The sequence below is a fragment of the Aethalodelphis obliquidens genome, unplaced genomic scaffold (assembly GCF_003676395.1).
Source record: "Aethalodelphis obliquidens isolate GAN/ISIS:26980383/991018 unplaced genomic scaffold, ASM367639v1 scaffold5, whole genome shotgun sequence".
NCBI classification, from domain to species: Eukaryota; Metazoa; Chordata; class Mammalia; order Artiodactyla; family Delphinidae; genus Aethalodelphis; species Aethalodelphis obliquidens.
In genome coordinates, this window is record NW_020837949.1 from 34,350,904 (window position 1) to 34,377,663 (window position 26,760).

At 38.6% G+C, this 26,760-nt stretch overlaps 1 protein-coding gene across 2 annotated transcripts in view; it reads right to left on the minus strand.

Moving 5' to 3' along the window:
* The window catches only part of MDFIC (MyoD family inhibitor domain containing), a 99,741-nt gene that overhangs the window by 68,084 nt on the left and 4,897 nt on the right, over positions 1 to 26,760 (minus strand). For both annotated transcript variants that reach the window (XM_027102137.1, XM_027102139.1), the window contains exon 3: positions 8,781 to 8,903. In XM_027102137.1, coding sequence (XP_026957938.1) covers positions 8,781 to 8,903 — 123 coding nt within the window. The remainder of the gene's footprint in view (positions 1 to 8,780; positions 8,904 to 26,760) is intronic.

Consider the following 26,760-nt stretch of genomic DNA (forward strand, 5'->3'; position numbering starts at 1 on the left):
CCTGAGCATTTCCTACAGGTAACTGGGCTCTAATGCAGCTTTGGGAAGCTAGGCCCTCACCCTGATCAATTTTCACTATATGGGAGAATTTTCTTTTTCAAATATTATTGCTTTTAATACAACAAAACAATTCACCTCATGGGGGAAAAATACAATGCAGAAGATAGCATACAGAATAGTAAATGGAAGTCTTCTTCACCAGTATGTCCTCACTCAATTTCACATTACTCCCTAGAGCTAACTATTGTGAGGAGATATCTTCCATTAAGAAAAAAATAAATACACACATATACTTTGATACGCACACACTGATCGATATTAATCTGTTTTTTAAGTCCCAATTTTGTATGTCTACTGGACTAGTTGGAGAAGATCCTTTAGAATCTTCCAGTAAAGAAAACCAGCAGCTTCAAATCATGTGTATTATTCTTTGCTCATTTCAGGGTCCTCAGCTTAGAGGATATCAAACTACTATCTCTCTGATCTACAGCAGGTGACTGACCTTAGCACAAAGCAGCAAAGACCCAGAGACAAGTTCTCAAGAACCATGGAAACTGGCTGCCTTCTTCTTAGCCACCAAGGTTTGGTGAGGAATTCAAGAGATTGAGATGCAAGAAAAACGTAGATGAAGCCCCAGCTTTGCCATGTTGCTTGGAGGAAACATCCGCATTTCTGTTTCCCCACCTGCCAAATACGGCCATTTTTTGTTTTTGTTTTTGTTTTTTTGCGGTACGCGGGCCTCTCACTGTTGCGGCCTCTCCCGTTGCGGAGCACAGGCTCCGGACGCGCAGGCTCAGCGGCCATGGCTCACGGGCCCAGCCGCTCCGCGGCATGTGGGATCTTCCCGGACCGGGGCGCGAACCCGTGTCCCCCGCATCGGCAGGCGGACTCTCAACCACTGCATCACCAGGGAAGCCCCCAAATACGGCAATTTTGTGAAGCTTCCAAAATCTCTTCCCAATCAAGTACTCTGGGTTTAGGGAAAGCTATTTCCATCGCATCCTCAGGGCCACACTTCGGTCCTTGTCCTCACCTGGGATTGTTCCACCTCAGAAGTCTTAAATTCCTATTTCCCATTCTCATAATCCATCTTCTCTTTCCACTTATCCCATTCACCTACTGCATCTATACCTCTTTTGTTTAGTTTCTTAAAAAAAAGAGAAATCTTTAGGGATTCATTAGTATCACTGGTTTTTCTTTCTTATCTGTAAGATCCTTCCTGTCTTCACTTCTTTCCCAACCCATCTGCCATTCACAGCCCACCACTTCAAGCTCTAGTTGGACAATGTCCTTAACTCCTTCGCCCCACTGTCCTTTCATCACAACTATCATTTGTCCAAACTAAAAACCTTGGCCTCCTTCCCAGCACCTGACATTCCCTTTCCCCAGAGGTCTTACTGATTGATTGTACCCTATAAAAAGCTGAATCCATCTACTTCTTGCAAACCCACCTGCCACTACCCCAGTCCAAGCCACCTTCTTTTCTCAGTTGGATTAACACAACAGGCTCAGTTGATCTCCTAATGCCTTCAGTCCTTCCCATTCTTATTTATTTTCTAACTATTGCAAAAGCAATCATCCTAAAATATAGCCAAACTAAAATATAAATTGAAGTCACTTCTCCCTTCAATACCTTCCATCTTCCCTCAACGCTTATTAACAGATTCTTTCCCTCCATCTTTCCACCCCTCATCTCACATCTTACATCCCAGCTTACACAAAGCTTCTCCAACTCTCCTCAAGCTGGCCACGTTCTCTCTTGCCTCTAGACCTGTGGGTGTACTGTTCTTTGGGCCTGGAACACTCTGGCTCCACTCCCTCCCCTGCTCTGCTTGAGTTGGCCAACTCCTTCAGGTGTCAAAACAGACACCACTTCCTCTGGAAAGCCCTCTTGGACTCCCCCCTACCTGAGTATTTGTGTTTCTGAAATGTGAACACACAGCTGCCTGCACTTCCTCATCACGGCATTCAAAACACACACTATCATTTCAAGATGAACTGTATGTCTCTTCCACCAGACTGTAAATTCTGAATGTGGAGACCGCACCTGTATTATTCATCACTGTATCCAACACAACACAGTGTCGGCACACTATTAGCACTCCATCGTAATGTAACTGATTTTTTATTCAGTTTTCAAAGTTATATTTTGATTCCTAATCCTGAAAGTTCATTATAGTAACATGTTCTACAAATAATAATCTATGAGTAAATTCACAGTGTTCAGATCCAGGAAGTTTGAGGTTTGAGAACTAAAATTATCTAGACCGCAGTATTTATGGTCTTGATCATTAAAGGTTATTTATTTCTTCAGTGGTTAGCATTTTCAGGGTGGTCTCTAAGCTAGTTCCCAGGCCTCAGCTCCTCCCTGAGGCTCAAAGAACTCCCAAATGGGAAAGGAATAAATCTGGCTCCCTCACTGAGCCCTCATCCACCACTTGTACTTCAATACCATCTCATCTCCCCCAGTAAAGAGCAAAAGATTTTAGGAATATCTGAAAATCTTTAACGAAAGTGTAGTAGGATATAGACTGGAAATTGAATGAGTCATGGTATTTGATAAAGATGAAAGGTAAAGTAATAGATTAAATGATAATATTAATAGGAATAATAAGAACAATAATAAAAATATTGTATTTTATAGAATACAAAACATAAAAACTAACTTAGAAAGGCAGTGAAAGATAGAAGAAGAAAGGAGGGAGAGAAGGGAGGAGAGTGGGGAGGTAGGGAGAAGCAGGGGAAGGAAGGATAAAGAAGGAAGGAAGGGAACTGAAGTAGTCTCAAAATTTTTTCTTGTTGGTAGGCAAGAAAAATAAGGAATAGGAGACCAAAAAAGGCCCTACATAAAGCGTCATCCCTACCCACCTAGGCAGACAGTAAACGTTATCCAGAGCACTGCCACAGTTCACTGAAAACACTTCAGAAGAGCCTTATCAGTGAACAGCAGTCAAACTTAGGACCTGATAGCTTCACGTCATTAGAGTATCTATGCAACTTGGAAGTTCCATATGGAACTTGACATGAATGAACCAGGAATCTCTGCCCTCCTCTCATTAATTCAATACACTTAAGTAATCAAGCATTTATTAATCATAAACCACGTAGCAGCCACTATGCTGGCCACCGTTATGGACGTAAATATCAATGGTCTCAGGAAGACCTGAAATATACCCAGGATGTACCCAGGATGTCTGGACGTGTAACCCATTGGAACCACAGAGAGAAAAAAAAAAAAAAAAAAGCCTTATAACTGATACTTGGGCCCAAGAATAATCATAATAAAAAATGGTAAATTCACTTGAGTGTTTACCCACTTAGCTCTGTGCTAATTAGGCATACAGTGCGTTTTCCTGTATAACCTTTAAAATAACACAATGAGGTATACAGAATTAGTACCTCCATTCTAAAAATGAGCAACTTGATCTCATAGAGTTTAGGGAACTTGCTCAACATCAGTACTAATAATGCATCCGAGGTCTGAACCCTGGCAGTCAGCTTTCATTGGTCTCCAGGTCCCTGAATCTAAGATGCTGAAAACAAAACACGGACAATTGTTCTCCCCAGCTTTTTGGGCAGAACCCAGATGAGCAGGGGGCAACGCACGCACCACGAGGAAAGAGTGTGTCAGGGAACTTGAGCTCCATTCTGGAACACAGCCTAATGGCTATCATCGACCAATGTGTTAAATATGGGTGACCATCAGAAATGGCTACTGATTTTCCACCCAACCCTAAAATCAAACCATGAGTTGGGTTTTGGATTGATTGATGGTTCATTCCTGTCTATAGCAACAAGTAAAGCATCCGAACTGTAGCGACATCACCATTTGGTCAGCATATTAAAAAAGAGAATTTTTCTGAGAGACAAATAGAGGACTAGGCACTAAGCAAGACAGACGTCACCATGACTTACTCCCAAATGAATGAGCATGAAGTACTGATATCAGGGAAAGACTACCAGATTACCTAAGAAACATAGCAGGAAAGCCACATCTCCCAGTCCTACTGGGTGGAGGGGGGGTGGGGTGCTTGTTTATGGCCTCTTTTATATAAAGTGAATTCTAAAGAAAACCAAATAATACTTACTGAGATGAGCATTAAAACATGAGAGCTGCTGAAAACATTTAAATCCTGACCTCTCAGTGTTCTCTCCCTATAGTCAAAGTGAGAAATGCTCTAAGTATATAAATAGTGCACCTGAGTAGTCTCTGCCTCTCTTTCAGTATTTTAGATAGAGGAAGCATTCCCTAATGTGATGAAATGGTATTCATTGAGGGGTGATCAGCAATAAGGTGGCAAAGGCAAGTAAAAGAAATGATAGAGCTCCTAACAACAGAGCCTGTTGAGAGGAAACTCAGAGGACGCCAAGAGGGTTTCAAGTAGAAGCATGAGTGAAAAAGCATGAGGCACCAGCTCCATCAAGAAGAGGTGAGTGTGAATTAGAGAACAAGGGCTTGCGTTCTACTACCAATTAAGTGCTTACTATTATGAGAGCTAAAACCTCTTCAAAATGAATAAATGGGTTAAATAGAATGGGGATTACCATTTAAGTAGAGCATTCTAACTTTGCTTCAGATCATGGGAATTCTACAAAATCACAAAGGAGAGAACTGGCTGAGGAAAATAGTTTCATTTAATGGGAAATTTATTTCAGAAGAGAAGCTAAGGAAAATTTCTAGGGTGAAGTAATGACATTTAGAATTAGGAGGCGTTTATGTAAAAAACAATGTCCAAGGATAAAGTTAAGTAGTAAGAATTTTCAGAAAGACCTAGAAAAAACTGAGAGAGAGACCTGAGGCATTTTAGAAAGAAGAACAAAGAAAAATGTAAGCTCTCTCTCCATAGGAAATAATTAGAATAGTAGAATTTGACCTAAATTAAAGGAAAATTTACTCATGCCTATGAGTATGAGCACAGTAACACACACACACACACACACACACACACACTCCTTCCTACCTTAGAAATCCCCCCAAAGACTGAGATGAAATGTTACTTCTGTTCCTTTTCTAGCCTAATTAAAACATGAAATGTTGCCTATTGCCTGTTATCAGTTTATGCATTTTATGGGTTAAATAGAAAAATTAATATTAATTGAGGAAGTCACTTCACTGCAACATTTATTCCACTAAGTCAGAGGACTAATGATTAGTAAAACAAGGCATAGCTCCAAATTCTATACTGTCCCATATATGCTAATCTGAGGGGAAAAGCCAGTTTTAACCATAGAAAGATACCCTTACAAATTCTAAAATGTAAGCCCCATTCCAGAAATTAAATTATACACCAAAATATTTTCTCCAAATACGAATGACTTTTAAACTGTATAAAGGATAAAAATTTATACAGTAAAAAAAACCCTTTCCAATTATAAAATTTCCTCACAAAACCTCCTTATGTTTTTAATTCTTTACTGATGTGATTTAGATTTTTTTAGAAACAAATTTAAGTGGTTGGAATCATCTTTTTCATTTAAATTTCATAAGAAAGAGGATCACAACGCACATTCCCTGACCAGATTGTGTATGGCCTATTTATTTGAAATGTTCGGTTCCATATGGATTTCTTCTCCTTTATTTATAACTTCCAGAAAGGATTCTAATAAGTCAGCAACTCAAGGGCAACCAATTTGAAATCTAGGCCCTGAGAGCATAATACCTCAGGTCTGCCACCTGTGATGTTTTCTAGAAGGACCAGAGAAGGCACACGAAGCCGGAAGGCCTGTGTAGAGCCTGCACCAACTTTGAGCCACAAGTGGGTGGTCCACTGAGGTCAGGGTTAAAGTTCACAGAATAATTTGGAAATTATTCTCAGCTTGGATCTCGTTTATGAGGTCTGAGAATACACCCTTTAATTAGAATACAATTTCCAAAGCAGCCACTCCCTTGACTTTCCAGAGCCCGGTTATTCTCAGAAAAGTAAAAACAGCCTCATCACACTGACAGCTAACAGTCCCCTATAAATTATGCCTTAAACATCTAACAAAGAAGGCAGCAGGCATCTGGGACAACAGAGACATTAGCGGCCAGCCCTCACTCACCACTCTCAAGAATAGATAAGAAAAAAGTCTCATTAAACAGTCACTCCCCTTCACTTCTTGCTTGTGCAGCTGAACTGTCCCATGGAAGCTTGGAAAAAGAGTGGGTTGCACATTTGAAAATGTTCCCACACCCTAGCCGGCCTCATTTTTCTGATGATGCCTCCATCCAGCCAACCTCGCACTACAGTGGGAAACTAAAATCAATTCCATGAGAGCAAGCTGTCCGCCTCTTCCACGGTGCTCAGGGAGCCACACAGGACTCTGGCACAGGAGCCAGCCCAGTCCTGACTCACCACAGATGTTCCCCTCCTCCCCCATGCAGCTCTGAGCCACCGCCTTCTTTCCAGGGCCTATTGTTATTACAAAAGACTCACTGGGCCCCCAAAATGGGCTAGATGCTGAAGCATCTCCCTAACTGCAGGGTTAAGAGAGACAGATGTTAAATGACACAGAGATGGCCAGCGACTCAACGGGGAAAGCCAAAGATGGAAAGTCAGGCTGGGTTTGTAGAGTTCAGTATCTGGGAGTTGGAACAGCAGAAGCTATTAGATTATCAAACTTGCAAATGCTATCCAGACTTAAATCGGTTTTAAAGATGACATAAAATGCTCCATCCCAGCGAATCGAGATATCAAACTTTTCCGTAGACCCAACAGAGTAGCCTTTGTCTAGAAAAGTATGACCAGGAAAATAACAAAAATGTAGTTTTTGAACTCTGTCATCAGAATTCACAGTCCAAAGTCACCCACAAATATCTGGAAATTCTTGGCAACATGTTTTGGGCCAGAGAACAATACTGTCTTTGGCCATTATCTTTCAATATCCATTCATCTGTCAGTTTTCCCAGCAGCCCTCTCAGAGGGGGCCATAAAGCTCTCTCTCTGCATTCCTTCAGTGCATTCCTTCTAGTAGGCAACTAGACAGTTGTTCCCAAATACTCCACTGCCCCGTGATACAGGCTGCATCGTCATCTCAATAAAGAATTTCATGCAGTTTACAATATTTTCTTTTTATCATTGTCCATGTAACCAGTATAGACAATAGAGAGAGGAGTTCATTTTAAATCCATTCCCTTTAACGGTATGAATTCTGCAACTAAAATGAGCTTCATCAAATAGCACAAAAAAAATTTTAACATGTTAATATGACTTGCCACATCCTTAAACAACAGTACTTATGTTTTGGGTTTTGTCCTAAGAGTTCTTACTCACGTTTTCCTAGTGTGGGCCCTGGGAAGGGAGATTAGGGAAATAAATCAATTAAACGAAACACACACACTTAAAATTCTGTGACTGTGGGAAAAAAAAATGAGCAAACAATTTTGTCTCCCAAAAGGTGAAGTTAAAATTGTCTGTAAGACCCCTTCTCGCTCTAACTCTCTGGTTGTTTGGAAAATCATAGATAAAATATGCCAGTATCTCACAAAACCTTAAGTTTCACAACAGTAGAGTCAATATTTAGATAGAAGACAACCAATATATGTTTCAGCGATAAATGTTTACTTGAAATAATGTTTATTTGATTCTTTGGAGAAAGCTATATAAATCTCGCTCCTCACAAATTTCTGAGTTTCATTTCCTTTCTATTCCCTTCCCAAATAGAAAGGTGTAAAAAACCAAAATGGTTCTAAAATTAAACTAAAACACACTCACTTTTAGAACTTTTGTTTGAAAACTTGAAGTCTCCTTCAGTACTGTTTCTATTGTTATTTTTTGTTTTCTACAAAGTTGGCTTTTTCCTTCTATCTGCTTTTTTTCTGTTTGGTTTCAGTTAAGGACAGATACTGGGCATTCTAGAGAGGAAAGGCAATATTCCAAGATTCAAAGTAAATGTAATATGTAACACGAAAAAGGGTCTGTATTATGAAGTTGTCTGAAGTGAAGAATTAAATTTAAAAAAATAAAGTAAAACAACGCTTGATTCCCAGAATAAAACTTCTCCTCTGTCTACTCTGGAAAACTGAGAAGTGACACGATAATTCTGTTACCATGAATGAGAATTTCAAAAGATGTAGTACTCCTATGCCCTTCCAGGTGTGGCATAGTAGTGTTCTTTCTACTTACACATTCACTACAGAAAATTGTTCATTATATGGCAAATTCATCTTGAATCCACCTGGGGGAATTTAGCGACCAGAACAAGTAAAACCTGACATTGACAGGCATTCTGAATAGCACTCAAAAGATACTGACATTTCAGTGTATTCCCAGAGTAAAACAAAACTAAACCAAAGCTTCTTATATATTCTACAGAGCAATTTTAAGAAGAGAAAGAGAATAAAAAGAAGCCAAGTAGTGATAAAAGTGTTAACTGTAAAAAACAGATTGGAATCATTTGGCCAGAAGAACAAGGACCGCACGGCATTACCAAAGCACTACTCGTCGTCCTTTACCTCCGTCTTTATCTTTTTAGTTTCACAGTCTGTTTATACCTCGAACTGTCTGACTTCTACTTAGTCACTGCTCAAGAAGGTATTAAGTTTTGTTTAAGTCTCTCTGAGGATGGAGTCCAAAATGTATAGGTCAATTCTTCCTTTTTAAAGATGGGATGAAAGCTGACAGATAGTATTATTTATACCCTACTTTTAGCGCTGCATTTTAAAAGACTCATGAAAAACACTTTCAGATGAACTCTGGTGATTTACAGATTTCTAGCACAATTATATCAGACGATTAACTGAGAGCATATTATCATAGTCAAGTCCCCAAAGCACTCCAGTTTTCTCCAAAAATACTTACTTCTGATGAGTTTGTCATCCGAACAATTTCCCCAAATGGACTGGTCTTGCATCTCTCCATGTGTGAAGCAGCTATCAGTGGCTTGAGTTATATCTCTCTCAGTATTTTCTTTATCACATTTTTCTAAAAAAAAATATATATATATAAATTATCATTAAATGTTACATATTTTTGTCTATTTTTTCATTTTATAGATTTTTTAAAAATGCTTCTAAATCTGCCATAATTTAAAGAAATGGGAGCAGTATCTCTAGTAACTGTTGCATATGTTATTGACTCAATAGCAGAGCTTTATTGAGCACCTACTATATGACTAGCAGTGAAGATTTTACTGTAAAAATTACGTTAAGATTGTTGTAAAGAAGTCGTTGAAACAGCACATGACCTGCCATAATAGAAAAATGTGGTACAGTTACATCAAGGATGGAAGTGAGTCCATACATGCAGAGGGAAGGGGTGGCAGGGAAAGCATCAAAGAAGATGAGAGATTTATATGTGGGTTTATGGGTTCTCAAGGGGGAAGCCAAGAAGTAAGGAAAAGTAATGTCTTATTAGGAACATAACTCAGGCAAAAAGCAGGCTGTAACATAAGGTACAATTAACATTATAAGAGGTCTAGAGCACTAAAAAAAAGGTTCAAAGGAAGAAAAAGAAACTCATCAGTATTGAGAGCTCAAGAAAGGTGCGATAGAAAATGGTGCATGTTGGATGGTCTTTAAGATCAGCAGGAATTCTCAAAGTAGAGATGGGAGAAAGGCCATTCCAGGTGGAAAAACAGCATGGGTGAACTCAAAAAGCAGACACCTGGGCAAAAGTTCCAACTTTCTGCACTGTGAAGTACTTAAAGAGGGATATTAGGAAATAAGATGGTAAAAGTTTGAAGAGGGACATGCTATGGATAATTGAATACCAAGGTGAAAAATCTGGACCTTATTTCAAAGTGAAATAAATAAGTGATAGTAGCCACTGAATCTTTATGAATTGTCTAATCAAAGCCACACATAAGAAAGATTAATGAACTTGTACACACCAGTGGTTCTCTATCCTGACTGTACTTTAACTCACTCAGGGGACTTTTTAAAAAAGATTCCTGGGCCCCATGACCTAAAATTCTAATTTAATTTGGGGGAAGGGGGCTTAGGTGATTCTACTATACTTACATCCTTGAGATCCTTGAGATTCTACTATACTTGATTCTACTCTACTTGATCCTTGAGATTCTACTATACTACTATAGAGATCCTTGAGATTCTACTGTACTTACATCCTTACATCCATCCTTAGATGGCTGCATCTAAGAGGGAGGGCAGAGTAAGGGAAACTAAAAGGGAAACTTAGCACAGTCCAGGTAGAAGTTGATGAGAGTTTCGACAACTGGATAAAAAATGGGAAAGGAGGTAATTGGGAGAAAATAACTAGAGGATTCACAGATTATCAGAGAAGATGGGATTGGAGCTGACTGAGTTCTCTTAGTCTGGAGTTGACTGGAAAAACCTAGAGACCGGGAGAACAATTTTTAAAATATATATTTGTACATGGTAGATGTCTGGGCATCGTACTATGCAGTGGGGATACAATCAGTTACGTGACACAGCCCAGGCCTTCATGGAGTTTACAGTCTAGTGGATGAGTTTAGTGTTGAACATTTGAATCTGCAAGACACAAATAACATATAGCGAGAAACAGTCATCTTCCTAAATCTGATTGCTGAAGCCATTCAAATGAATACACTCACCAAAGGAGTGAGTATATTAAAAGAAGACTATCAAGGGGGGTCTGTACAATTAGAAAGGAGTCAGAGAAGGAAGAAAAACTAGATAAAGTCAAGCCATGGAAGCAAGGAAAGGAAAGAGATTCAAACAGAAGTTGTTAGTCAACTGTAGTTAACGTTTCCAGTGGAAGGAAAAATTTCTGCATATGCAGAAATTTCTCGTGTACCATGGGGATTTCACAATTGAAAAGTTCTGCAATAAAACACATTTCAACACATGAAAATGCACGGACACTCAGGAATAAGTCCAGAGGCTAAGATTTCTGAAAAAAATAGGGTCTTCAATGCTAAGTATTTTTAGAAAGCAAAACCATATTCAGATAGCAGTAAAATATAAATTAGAAGCATGCTAAACCAATATGTTCTAGATTTATGTAACATTTACTCAGCATTATCCTAGAGAAAATGTAATCTTCCTGAGATGTGTTACTTTCAATTAAAATCTTGACTTTTTTAAACAACTCTAGAAATCTTTCCACTGCTACAGTCAACCCAAGGCCTTTCTGAGATGATCAACAGAAAAGATTTTTCTACCAACTCACTAGTACACAGGAACTCTCTCACCGCAGTCCTACATACTTGCTGCTACTGTCATGTAGCTGACTGCCGCCAGGTGTCATGCTAGTAGGCTTGATTCAATTAGTCACTCTAATTGTAGCTGAATGAAATTAATTATATAATTTTGAGCTGTTCAAGTTTAATTCCATTAAAATTAATTCATGAAACCAGGGCATTATGAAGCATTGCTGACTAAAAGAAAATAGGTATGAATAAAGCCTCTAGACACACTTGACTCACATTTGAATCGTGTCCAATATTCAAGTGCTAAAACACAGACCCTCTCAACTCTCCATTGACTAAATGAAAATGCCATGTGATCCGTACACACATAACTTAGTAGTGACCCAGTACTAAGAGGAAAATAAAGTTCTTCCTGTTCTGAATACTTACTAAGAGACAGTTATCACATTTTTTTGAAGTTTCCTTATCTGTGAAATTCTAGAATTAGATGATCCCAGGAGTCCTCAAGTTGAAAAAGAAAAGAAAACTTATCATCCTCTGTCTCATTATATTCAAGAAATTATAAATATGTAACAACTATAAAATCACAATCATCAGTCTATCCAACTTTGCCTCCTTTGAAAACTAAATGTCTTGGCTCAAAAGTTAGTCTCACCAATCACAAGAAATTGAAACTGTGATTAAAAATCTTCCAACAAACAAAAGTCCAGGACCAGATGGCTTCACAGGTGAATTCTATCAAACATTTAGAGAAGAGCTAACACCCATCCTTCCCAACCTCTTCCAAAAACCTGCAGAGGAAGGAACACTCCCAAACTCATTCTACGAGGCCACCATCACCCTGATACCAAAACCAGACAAAGATACTACAAAAAAAGTAAAGTACAGACCAATATCACTAATGAATATAGATGCAAAAATCCTCAACAAAATAATAGCAAACAGAATCCAACAATACATTAAAAGGATCATACACCATGATCAAGTGGAATTTATCCCAGGGATGCAAGGATTCTTCAATATATGCAAATCAATCAATGTGATACACCATATTAACAAATTGAAGAAGAAAAACCATATGACCATCTCAATAGATGCAGAAAAAGCTTTTGACAATATTCAACACCCATTGATGATAAAAACTCTCCAGAAAGTGGGCATAGAGGGAAACTACCTCAACATAATAACGGCCAAATATGACAAACCCACAGGCAACATCATTCTCAATGGTGAAAAACTGAAACCATTTCCTTTAAGATCAGGAAAAAGACAAGGATGTCCACTCTCACCACTATTATTCAACATAGTTTTGGAAGTCCTAGCCATGGCAGTCAGAGAAGAAAAAGAAATAAAAGGAATCCAAATCAGAAAAGAAGTAGTAAAATTGTCACTGCTTGCAGATGACATGATACTATACATAGAGAATCCTAAAGATGCCACCAGAAAACTACTAGAGCTAATCAATGAATTTGCTAAAGTTGCAGGATACAAAATTAATGCACAGAAATCTCTTGCATTCCTATACACTAATGATGAAAAATCTGAAAGAGAAACTAAGGAAACACTCCCATTTACCACTGCAACAAAAAGAATAAAACACCTAGGAATAAACCTACCGAGGGAGACAAAGACCTGTATGCAGAAAACTATAAGACACTGATGAAAGAAATTAAAGATGATACCAACAGACGGAGAGATATACCATGTTCTTGGATTGGAAGAGTCAATATTGTGAAAATGCCTATACTACCCAAAGGAATCTACAGGTTCAATGCAATCCCTATCAAGTTACCAATGGCATTTTTCACAGAACTAGAAAAAAAAATCTTAAAATTTGTAAGGAGACACAAAAGACCCTGAATAACCAAAGCAGTCTTGAGGGGAAAAAACGGAGCTGGAAGAATCAGACTCCCTGACTTCAGACTATACTACAAAGCTAATCAAGACAATATGGTACCGGCACAAAAACAGAAATATAGATCAATGGAACAGGATAGAAAGCCCAGAGATAAACCCACGCACCTATGGTCAACCAATCTATGACAACAGAGGCAAGGATACACAAAGGAGAAAAGACAGTCTCTTTAATAAGTGGTGCTGGGAAACCTGGACAGCTATATGTAAAAGAATGAAATTAGGGCTTCCCTGGTGGCGCAGTGGTTGAGAATCCGCCTGCCAATGCAGGGGACACGGGTTCGAGCCCTTGTCCGGGAAGATCCCACATGCCACGGAGCAACTAAGCCCGTGCACCACAACTTCTGAGCCTGCGCTCTAGAGCCCGTGAGCCTAGAGCCCATGCTCCGCAGCAAGAGAAGCCACCGCAATGAGAAGCCCTGGCTCAGCAACGAAGAGTAGCCCCCGCTCGCTGCAACTAGAGAAAGCCCGCATGCAGCAACAAAGACCCAACTCAGCCAAAAATAAATAAAATAAATCTTTAAAAAAAAAAAAAGAATGAAATTAGAACACTCCCTGACACCATAAATAAAAATAAACTCAAAATGGATTAAAGACCTAAATGTAAGACTGGACACAATAAAACTCTTAGAGGAAAACATAGGAAGGACACTCTTTGACATAAATCACAGCAAGATCTTTTTTGATCCACCTATTAGAGTAATGGAAATAAAAACAAAAATAAACAAATGGGACCTAATAAAGCTTAAAAGCTTTTGCAAAGCAAAGGAAACTACAAACAAGACAAAAAGACAACCCTCAGAATGGGAGAAAATATTTGCAAACGAATCAACGGACAAAGGATTAATCTCCAAAATATATAAACAGCTCATGCAGCTCAATATTAAAGAAAGAAACAACCCAATCCAAAAATGGGCAGAAGACCTAAATAGGCATTTCTCCAAAGAAGACATACAGATGGTGAAGAGTCACATGAAAAGCTACTCAACATCCCTAACTATTAGAGAAATGCAAATCAAAACTACAATGAGGTATCACCTCACACCAGTTAGAATGGGCATCATCAGAAAATCTACAAACAACAAATGCTGGAGAGGGTGTGGAGAAAAGGGAACCCTCTTGCACTGTTGGTGGGAATGTAAATTGATACAGCCACTATGGAGAACACTATGGAGGTTCCTTAAAAAAACTAAAAAATAGAATTACCATATGATCCAGCAATCCCACTACTGGGCATATACCCAGAGAAAACCATAATTCAAAAAGACACATGCACCCCAATGTTCACTGCAGCACTATTTACAATAGTCAGGTCATGGAAGCAACCTAAATGCCCATCGACAGATGAATGCATAAAGAAGATGTGGTACATATATACAATGGAATATTACTCAGCCATAAAAAGGAATGAAATTGGGTCATCTGTAGAGACGTGGATGGATCTAGAGACTGTCATACAGAGTGAAGTAAGTCAGAAAGAGAAAAACACATGTCGTATATTAACACATATATGTGGAACCTAGAAAAATGGTACAGATGAACCAGTTTACAGGGCAGAAATAGCAACACAGATGCAGAGAACAAACGTATGGACATCACGGGGGGAAAGTGGTGGTGGGATGAATTGGGAGACTGGGATTGACATATATACACTAAATGTATAAAATGGATAACTAATAAGAACCTGCTGTACAAAAAAATAAATAAAATTAAAAAAAAAAAAAGTTGGTCTCAGGCTTTTGCTATAATCCACAGAACCCAGCCCAAAGCAAGGCTCAGAAAAAACTCCAAGTTTAAATTGGCTTGCTAATTCGCCACTTTTATAAGTGGTCACTTCTGTGACCACTTGACTGTTCTGTGATTTCCCAACATATCTATTTTTATTTCATTAACATCTCTTTAATATTTAATGGGATACCAATATGGAAGCCTCATAAATGGTGTGCAGTTATATCTAATATTGAATAAATGCAATGAGAGTGAGATTTAATTGATAGATAACTGTAAAATGGGCCCCATGATGTCCAGCCACAGAACCAATCTAACTACAACTTTCAATAGGTTTGGGTTAGCCACTACTCATTAAGATGACAAAATAGCAGTTTCTAATAACAGATTTCTGTTATCAGTGTAGACTGTCTATCACTTCTGAATTGCAGCAGCAGAAGTCATAGTCCTTATTTAGTTAATTCCTTTCTGGCTTTATGAAGGTTTGTAGTTGCAATTCAGCTGCTATGTGGGCCCAAAAGACATATCCCAAAAGCAATCAAGTAATTTCAATGATGCAAAAAATCAACCTGTACCTTTCTACTAGGTTTCTATATACACATCCATTCTTCCCCAACTATATATATACAAGCACTCCTTCCCAACTTAGCAACTTTCTCTTAACAGGGGACCTTATCTCAATGATGCTGTTCTTCCACGCCAATGGTTCTCTACCACAGAGCACTTTAAACATAAAGATACACAAGTCCCAACCTCAGGGGTCCCAATTCAGGTGGTATGCAGGGAGGGGGGTGTCATCATCATATATGGCCAGGTTTGAGGGGCACTGTGCTAGGTAAGCTCTTCTGTACTATACAACTTACAGAAAACTTAGAAGAAGCCATCGAACACTGAGACACAGACCTTGCTTCTCATCCCCTTTGTCACAGTATTCCAAGTTATCAGAAAGTACAATTTTATCTAATCAGTAATTAATACAGAGGTATTTAGTTCTGTCTCTGTGTCAGGACAACTCTGAGAATACAAAACCTGAATTACATATAACATTAAACAGTCCCACTAATAGATAAACATATAAGAAATATGTTTTCAATATTAATACAAAAATTGCAGACAGCTTAAAAATAGCACTAGAGCAAAGGATAGTCATATACCACTGGCATCTGCTACCAAAAGGCTAGCTTCCCAGCATTCTCTTGTGCCTCCACTGAATAGGGACAATGCAGAAGAATCTTTGGATGAGGGGAAAAAAGCTTGGTCCCTGACAACGAATCCTCTAGCTGGGGAGACCAAACATACACACAAAACAATCAAGCAACTACAAAACAGAAGGGAATGAAAACTGCCCTGGGTCATAATTCTGGCTCAAAAACTGACCAGCTTTGTAACTGGGGCTGGGTCTCATTCTCTTTATCCAGAAATGAAGGCACTGAGCTGGATGGTTGCAGAGAACTGTTTTGGCTCTAAAAATCTGTAAATCTGAGTCTGCGCAAGTCTAAACAACAGAGCCAAAACTTCATATACACACTGTAGGGTGTTTAGAATGAAGTGGAGAAAAACCTAGAAAACCCTCTGTAACGCACTGGATTTGAGTTAATTTTCAAAGAAAATGATGAGCATGAATTACGCCAAAGAGTCAAAGGAAAAAAGTAATAGTTCTAAAGGATCAATTTAACTATAATATGTCCTACTCAGAAATGACTGTCTATCTTACAGGATCAATACTCTTTATTTTTTTCTATTTTTCTAAAGAAGGGCATGATGGTGAGAAGCAATCTGTCTCCAATCTTGATTTTTCTTGCTAAAGGATAATGATACAGATTCAGGTAAACAGAATTTCCATTTGATTTAAAATTGTATAATATTTTACCTAGTTGGCGTTATCTAAATTTAAAACTTTGAGAGTTTTACTTAGGCAGTTGGGGAATAAAATAAGTGAATGGTGATTAAAAAGAGAGAAAAATCTAAATGTATTAAAAATAAGTCAATTGGATAATAATACATGTAAAATATATGTGCCATATAACAGCCACTCAGCTGGTATGTAGTTATTAAATAAGAAAAAAAGAAAAGAAAAAATGCTTCCTTTTGTTGAAAGAATTAATGAATTATTATAATTACAGTATTAGCAATTTTCAAAGGACTTTAATATATAATATTTATTTGATCTTCAGAACCCATCAACCATACAATAAAGAAAACGTTAGCTCAATTTTACTGATGAGACTACAGAGTAAGTCTCAGAAACAGATATTCAATTGGAAATAGAATGATGAAATGCCGAGTTGGAAAGGATCTTGCAGCTCAGCTAATTTCATATCCCTCCCAGGATAGAAAGCCCCCTGCAATACTCAGCCTTTCTCCAAAATTCCAAGGAATGATATCCCATAAAGGAATATATTCTATTCTTCATCAGTTTGATTCAGTAGTAAGCTGTTCTTTATTTTGAGCATAAATACACCGACAGGTGATCTTTAACTAGTTCTAGTTCTGCTCACTGTAGGTAGAAATAATAAACTTAAACTTACTTCTATAAGACAATCATTCAAACTATTGACGAGGGATTTTTTCCAACAGTAGTCAAGCACATTTATTATCTCAATAGTTAAATGGTTTTAACAAATAAGAGTAACAGAAGAATTTAGTAATGTCGTATGAGGATGAAATGAGCTTGTCAAAGTTACGAATGAACTTTTAAAACATGTACAGTACTGTTCATGCCATGGTTTTCCAAGAAATAGAGAAAATATTGTCACCTAAAAGTCCAGATATTTGAATCTTTCCTGATAAATAAAGACTCTCGTTAGGTTCTCTGGGACAGAAATACTATCCTTAAACTGTACTTCTTACTGGAGAAATGGTTAAGAGCACAGGATCTGAAATCAGAGTGCCTGGGTCCACCACTAACTATGTGAATCCTGAGCAAATTATGTAACCTTTGTCAGATTCTTAATCTTTAAAATGGGAATAACACCAGTACCTACATCAGAAGGTGGATGCGGAAATAAACGGAACCATGCCTGGAAAGCAGAGTGTCTGGTATACAACAAGGGCTCATTCACACTTGCTATTAGTATTACATTAAGCACCTTTACAATAAGCACCTTTTTAAAACCTTAGGGATACTGTTGAGGACAGTATCTATCTATTCAGTAATCCCTATGTAAGAAACTGTGCTAGAAATCTGTTTCCAGACTGAATATAAGGAAAACTATTCCTTCCTCTGAGAAGCTATATGTTATTTTTTTTTTCCTTATGGACAATGAAAATCATATGAGGGACAAATGTTCTCTTTTTGCCTCAAATTTGCAGACAAAATTGAGTAACCGGGTTGGACCCTACAGTTATACCTGTACATTTCTATTTTCCCTCAGGTTTGGATCTCCTGGGCTACCATACTTCCTATTATTCCGTTTGAATCTCTTTTTAAAAATGTACTCTTATGGGCTTCCCTGGTGGCGCAGTGGTTGAGAGTCCGCCTACAGATGCAGGGGACGCGGGTTCGTGCCCCGGTCCGGGAGGATCCCGCATGCCGCGGAGCGGCTGGGCCCGTGGGCCATGGCCGCTGGGCCTGCGCGTCCGGAGCCTGTGCCCCGCAATGGGAGAGGCCACAGCAGTGAGAGGCCCGCGTACCGCAAAAAAAAAAAAAAAAAAAAATGTACTCTTATAAGTTACCTCAAATGTTCTTTTGAACTAGGCAGAGGTAGGTGTAAATACACGAGCCAATCATCAAGTACTTCGGTCTACTTGTTATCCGTACTTTATATGCTTACTTTGCGAAGAACTAATATAAATGCTGGTCCTTGGCAGATATCCTTATAAAACCTCATAAAACTTAATCAGTACATAATTCACTTAGTTCTTATAGAAAGGAGCATTAGCAGCTTTCTTCATGCTTAAAATTTGGGACTGTTGCATGTTAGATCTACTTCAATTAAATATTTGATTTTAATCTATGATAAATCATTTATAATCTACATAATATGTATATTCTTACTGCTATGCAATCTATATTCATACCTCCTTTATCTGTAAACGTTAAACCATTTCATTTTTACTCTTCCATTCAAATACCAGCATTATTTCAGATCATCTATGTGTATTCCAGATTATGAAATCTCAAGGAATCTGAGACTAAAATGTCTGGGAAAAGTAAAAAAAAAAAAAAAAAAAAATCTGGGTCTCTATTTCCCAGAGGCTAAGAACAATGTGGAAATCTACAAATGTTTCCCAAATGTAACCTTTAAAAACCAAAGATAAGGCAGCTTTCAGGAAGACCTGAGGCTCTGGAATTCTACTTCTTCAAAAAAAAAAAAAAAAAGCTTAATGACCTTTAAGAAACACTGCAAAGCCTACCTGCTTAGCCTAATGTTCTAACACAAATCTAAAATCTCATTGTCCAAATCAACATTTTAAGATAACCAAAGCATTTTTAACAGATGAATGAGCATATGCACAAAATTTTCTAATTTTATAAGTTATTGTATAATCAGATATACTATGTTTGTTGAATGAATTAAATGCTTAAATCAATTTAATCAACTAATCGTTATTACCATTACTTTGAAAAATAATAAGATTCTGAGCAAAATCTAAATTCACTCCTTCAAAGGGCTTCTTATGCATTTAGCAGCTTATGGTGTGTTTCGATTCAAAAGAATGAGAAAAATGACATTGACTCAACTAGTTTACAGGTTGGGGGTGGGTAGAGAACAGCAGGTTTTATACACAGCAAAGGGGAAAACAATTACAAAAAAATTACATGAATATGCAATTGAATACAGATACGCAAATGAATAGGTGCAAAATGCAGCAGTATTGCAATAATCTCTCAATAATCTGGGCTCTAAATAAATGGGGGGAGAAAGAAGTAGACACTTTCCATTATAAAAAAAGTAGTGGGGAGGTTAGATAAAGGCAGGGTGGTGCAGGGGACCAGGACACATTATCTCAGTCATCTTAATCTCCTGCAACTCTTACATCTAAATCTAAAGTTCCTCATCCTAAAAATGTATTTTCAGGATAACTGAACCCTGACTCCTGCCTCCTCAGATACAAGTTCAATTGTGTTCTTTCTACCAGCAAATATACTCATATTAAAGCCAAACTCTCATAGGCTCATGGAATTTGGAGTGACATGGGCTCATAAAGATCTCTTAGCCCAACCTGAAAACATGAACTCAGTTAAAAACAATCAACATTCAGCATTGCCAGGAATAAGCCGAGGAGAGTAGGCATGAATACTTCCAGGAATAGGGAAACAGCCTCAGAAGACAGCTTACTTCAACTTAGGACGCCTTAATTATTCAAAGACTTCTCCACAATTGTCTAAAATCTACTTACAGTTTTCACTGATTCATCATATTTTGCTCTTTGCAATCAAAACCTAATCTTCCCTCTTCCATATTCTATCCAATTTTATAAGCACGATAGTCTTCTTACTCTTATCTAAAAAGCTATCATGAAAGAATTTGCCTTACTGACTGTTGAAATCCAGAGATACCATATCTATAGCAGTTCCCCTACTCAGCAGTCAATTAACCCTGCTACAATATAAAAAGGAATTGAGGATATTACCTTCTTCCCCTTTTTTAAAACAAGGGTACACACCCATCTTTAGTTTTTTTTAGCATCATCATTATTCTAAGTGCCACAATTTTAAAAACTTTTCTGTTACCTCTCAGTTAAACTGAGTGATTTTATCAAGAACACTTTCTGCCCCAATCTCTCTGGTTAAGGAATAAACCCTTATTTGGCACTGTTACAAGAAGGAAGGCCAATGGAAGTCAAAAGTGAACCAAAGGAAGTTGTTTAATTTGTCAAGGCATTTGAAAGCTATGATTTGAGCCTGATCTTGAAATAAATGAGAGAGGATGGAGAAGAGCATTTCAAATAGTGGTGAAGCCACAAATAATAAGAGAATTTGCAGTATATTGAAATTGATTTCTTGGACTTCAGAATGACGGATATGAATTAGAAGTCAGGGGATGCGTCCTCTCTGGTAATTCTCCTACAGGACAAAACCTGGAGCCTCTCATTTAATTCACCAACACAGCCTCTGACCTTCTGGACCATCTCTTTGGGGCACTGCCTACTTTAAATTCTCCTTTAAGACCACCAACCCATTTTGGCTTTACAACCTCTGCAATCTCATTAACTATCGCAGTTCCAGTCACCTCCAGGAGGATAACTTGTAGATCCATTACCTTCACCCTGATTCCTGCCCTGACCTGTAGATTTGGAGTTTCAACTCTACACGACTATATCTTTAGCAATTAACTTAATATTTCCCCAAATTCATCACCACTTCTCTTCAGTCCCCGCCTATTTCTCCAACTGTAGTCTGTATATTGGTCGATGGTATCCACGGAATCACTTTTAGCTCTCTATTTTCCCCTTATTTCCCCGGCCCCAACAATCAGTTACCAGACCCTGCTACTTACAGCACCCCAATTTCTCTTAAATCTATACTTTCTCGCCCATACCCACTACCAGGGCCTCCCACCTTTTTCTGCTCCAACTGGAAATATTTTTCTAACACAAAGATTGAATGTGCTACTCCGTGGCTCAGTAAAAATTAAATTCATTTTGCATATGGAGGAAAAATTGTTATTTTAACATTGTACATATTTTAAGTTTGTAAACTCCTACACCTTTCCCATGCTCCATAATTTCACCTTGTATCTCAGTAAGAAATAAAGAGTAAAACCCCTCAGAAGATTTTCCTAAAATCCTGCATGTTGCTTGGATGATGTGATGGAAAAAATAAGAACAGGACAGGTCTATATTCATAGAGACCCAGAAGATTAAAGACTGATCCCCTATGAAAAAGAGTAGGAGAACCATTTCTTGGAGTACAGAAAGTGAGGAGAGGAAGCTTGTTCCCCTGCACTCTGCCACCTGCCTTCAGAGGGCCTGTCACCTGCTCAACCACAAGGTGCCTTATTTTTGGTGCTCAACACTGCATAATCCAAACCAAGAAGACCTACAAACTGTGCCTTCTTCAGCTGGGGTCACTCACAGCCCAACCCAGACAGAACTGACTCGTTATTCTGAGATTCGCTCTCAACCTCCAGAAGCCAAAACTGTACCAGTAAGCTGGCAACTGCCCGTAAACTCATCTGTCACATGGTACTTGTCGTAATCTTGAATTGATATTTAGACAAGGGATTACAATTTAATTTGGCACACATGTAAACATCATCCTCTCTCTCACCTAGTTTACAAATTCCTTCTGGGCAGAACTATGTGTTATACATTTTCAACCATCACGGGATTTTCTACATAGCAGGAGCACAAGAAATATTTGTTGACAGGGTTTCCTGTTCAAATATGTCGATATATTTGATAAAATATATGTGCTAGCATGAAAATGTATTTCAGACTTTATTCCTGAAACTACTTAAAAATCGGGCATAGGGCTTCCTGGTGGCTCAGTGGTTGACAGCCTGCCTGCCGATGCAGGGGACACGGGTTCATGCTCCGGTCGGGGAAGATCCCACATGCCGCGGAGTGGCTGGGCCCGTGAACCATGGCCACTGAGCCTGCGCATCCGGTGCCTGTGCTCCGCAACGGGAGAGGCCACAACAGTGAGAGGCCCGCGTACTCCCCCCGCCCCGCAAAAAAAATCGGGCATAAAAGCACATGCATATGAATCATCTTACTTCAGATCATGTGGGTGTGAATCTGAAAACAGAAGTGGACTGCAAGTAGAAACCACAAACGAAATTAATGTTAAAATAACTCTCCATAGTTCCTACTTAGTGAACTCGAAGCGACTAGAACCTGTAAAATACAACTCAGTTTCAAAACCTTACAGTAAAAAAGCTTACCTCCTTCAGGATGTGTACGCTAATGTCAAAAGAAAATATGAAAAGTTTAAGTAACTTCAGTAAAGTGTTAATGGCAAGAGGGAGAGGAGGGGGAAAAAGAGAGACGCAGAGCATAAAAGGTAAAGACAGAGAGAGAAAATCATCTAAAACCCAGGACTGATTAAGATAGCAGGGAGGGCTGCAGCATCTTTTATCTGCTCCAATGAATCACCAAAGTTCAACTATCCAAACATCTAGACTCTAGCCAGTGCAGAATCAATCCCCCCTTAATAAAAATTGAGTAAAGATTTTTCGGAATAGAAACATAAAAATCACATCCCATGCCTTTATACACTAGAATAATTACATTGACTCAGAAAAACAATTTGGTTGAATTGTTTCCCTCCTCTGTTTGTTGTTGTTCTAACTAATTTTCCATTTGCAAATGGCCTAACTTTAGACTGTGACAATTTATGTGTTTCCTTTTCCCCAAAATCTTTTATTATAAAAATATAATGCTAGTAAAATAATTGCACACTTTTATTAGAACTTTCCATGAAATCACCTCACCAAGATCCAGGAAATGAGGTTCAAAGAAACAGGAAAGGCTCTTCCACACCCAAAAATTCCACAGCTCCCCCAGTAGCCCTGTAAAGATCACTCAGTTATGTATATTAAATCCTTGTATGTGAACTGACCAAACAAGGCCAACAGGCATGATTCTTGCTGGCCAGAAATCATAGCCTTCTAACTGCACTGCTGGTCTCTCCAGCTCCCCATACAGCCTGGAACACGAGATCAGTTGGTACAAAGACACTCTTCCCACACATGCTTAATCCTCCTCCCTTGCCCCAGCCCCTCCACTGCTTCCATTCTGCCAACTTCCAACCCTATGCTAATACAAAAACTCCATTCTATCTGCTTCTATTCCCAAGGTCCCGAACGCTTCTTGCTGAGAAAGGCAATCAACCATGCTGACCGTGTCCACTAAAAATTCATGCTGTTCATTCTTTGTTAAGCCCTCAGTGTTACTGAGCAGTGCTTTTGTTTGCCCCAGATTGACTCCCTCTTGAATTCTTCATTCTTCCCAATCTTTTCTACACATCTCAAATTTCTTGACTCATCCTAACACGCCCCCTTGCTCTCAGCAAATGTTACATCTATTTTGCTGAGAACATCTAGGCCTTCAATAATCTCTTTCTCACATGAAATTTTCTCTAGATGATCACTCATCCTCTTCTCCCACCCCCATCTCAAAGGGGAACATTCCCCACTTTCCTAAGACTGATCTCATCATCTCCTTCCTTCCTACAATTTTACTCTTTCAATTACAAACACCCACTGTAGCACGGTCCACCCCCATGCTCTTTCATCTTTTCTCTCTCTATCCCCTGGCTTTCTTTCCATTAGTGTGTGGTGGACATGCTCAAAATCCACCCATCCAAAAGGAGCCTTCTATACCCCCTGCTTCTCCCTTAACAAACCAGAACTCTTCTCATCTTCCATGACCTCTAAACACCTAACACTTCTGTGACCAATCCTTATGGACTCTGTGTTCTTTTCCTTCTCCTCCCAAAAGGGCAGCCATTCTCCCAAGTCTGTCTTCAGTCCTCTCTCTCTCACTCTTGTGCCCATCCATCAGCTACTTGGTGGTGAACTCGTAGTCTGTGCGCCTGACCCTCACCACTCTCCTAGTAACAAATTCTCTTTTTCAGTGGCCTACTGGCTATCCTGGCTTAAGGTTAAGTTCCATGGAACCAACATGATCAAAAGAAGACTCAACGGCTCCTCCCATGTTTCCACTCAGGCTAAAAAGCAAACCTTTGGATTACCTTACATTTCTACCTTTCCACCTTCTCCCATATTAAATATTTTGCCCAACCACATCAATTCCATTGAACAAAATTTAGACACTGTGCCTGGCTTTAGGAGATTCAAAAATGAATAAGTAAAAATCAATGCCCTGAACAATTTCTCACAGCAAGATAGAGCTCTATCCTACTTTTGCTATCATTCTTAAATCCATATTCTCAATCCTACTCCCACTGGTACTGCCCTAGGTCCTCCTATCTTTTGCCAGGCTATTATAATAGCCTCCTGGAAAATCACTGCCTTCACTCTTGCCTCTCCCTCCAAAATCATCCTTTGAACTGTCACCAGATTTATTTTCCTAAAAACACCAATTTGGTCCTATCCTTACCCTATCAAGAACTTTCAATGGCTCTATTGCCTACAGAAAGGACACACAAATTCCTCAGCAGGAAAATCAGGGCCCTCCTCACAATTACTTTAGCTTATCTTTACAACTTTACCTTTTTCTCAGCTCCTTTAATGCAGCTCACACAATGGTCTTAGTGAAGTCCTCCACACTCTGTAACAGTCCCTTCCAAGTCTTGCTTTCCACATCCATGTCCACAGAGGAGAGTTTGACTACGCTTCTTAGTCCAACTCAAATCAAAAGTTTTCTTTGAGGTCTTTCCAAATGCCCCAGCTAGAGATGCTTTCTCCCTCCCATGTTCTGCCATCATTTTCTTTGTGCCTCTGTTATAACCTTTCCATCTACCTTATATTATAGGTATGTGTAAACTTATTTATTTCTCCCATCACTCTGCAAGTCCCAGATTTCATTCATCAATCTATTTCTCTCTATATCTGTCATACAGCATCATATCTATCTATCTATAGATAGATATGATGGAACATTCACAGAGCACCTGAGTAAGGCAGAAATAAACGATGTGAAGACAAACAAAAAGGCTATAGTAGAGATGAAAATCGGTATTAAAAATTTATCCTCTGTACAAGTATCCTGAATTATAAACACAAACATATAAATGCTTTCCCTAGTCCCATCCTCCACCCTGACCCCCAAACCGATGCTGTTCATCGCCTTTTGCTGCCATGACTCACACTTGCTCTGGACAGCAATCAAGCCCTCCGTTTACCCAATCATTTATTCCACAAATATATACTAGGGCCTACTTCAAGGTAAGCTGTGCTCCTCCCTCTCTCAAGATTTTGTGTCATCATCTTGTTTCTTAACATGGTCCCCTCCAGCTCAGTTCATACCATGCTATCCCTTAGAACTTTATTCGCAGTTCTCAACTCAAACACTTCAACCTCTCCAAACACTTTTTAGTCGTACCTTTTTTAACCACTTCCTTCCCCCCTCCCCTCTTAGTTTTTTCCCAGTTACATCCTCCTCTTACGCATTTGATTCTTTTACTTAGCAGAAGGAAAATGACTATGCCTAGCTGATAAGGCTTGCACTTCTCTAACTAAACGTGTAAAATGAACGTTAGTTCCTTTAGGCATACAGAGAATTGGGAATATAAAGTCCAAGGTGCTTGAAAATGCCCCCAAATCCTCTTCCAAATCTAGACAAGTTTCCTTATCGTTTTCCAGTTAAGCCTGTTCTTTCTCAAGCATCTGTATTCAAAATGTTTCACTCAATTTTGTTCGTGGTTATTTGTATGTGGTTGCCAGAAACATAAGAGTATGTTCTCTATAATTTATCATTGTAAATATATAAAATTTTCAACAATCTTTTGAGATTATGGAGGTAAACATAAGTTATCATTCTGTTTCTATGAGAAAAGATAATCCAGATTCCAAAAGTCCAATTTACAGGTGAATACAGCTCACATGCAAATTAGGGACTTCTTTCCTTATTATTGCATAATGCTGGGATCCTCAGAGAGAAGTGTAGGGTGGTGGGACAAAACTATCTACTGAGGTGGGCAGAAGAAAGTATTAAAAGATCTATTTATTTACTTATTTTTATCTCATCCTTTTAAATTTTTATTCATATATTTCTTTTCTAATATTCACAATATATTTGTACTATAGTACATATGATCTTGACAGGAAACTTTTTTGAGGATGAATACCCAGGCCTAGTTTTATTAATTGGGATATGGGATAAAAATGCTGGCGAGCTCTAAGAGACGGTACACGTGGAGTGATGTGATTTAAAGTCTGGAATTTGAAAAAGGGACTTTTCTCAAGATTTTATTAAGGCTTTCTACTATATATATATATATATGGCATGTCTTTCTACAGATAAAAGCCTCTAAAAACAATGATTCTCAACTAGAGATAAAGAGCACCTGGAGCTTGTTAAAAATGCAGATTCTTGAGTCTTACTCTCAAGATGCTGATTCTGTAACTCTGGAGTGGAGCCAAAGATGTCAGTAGCCTTGAAAGACTAGGATAGCAAGTCAACACCATCGAC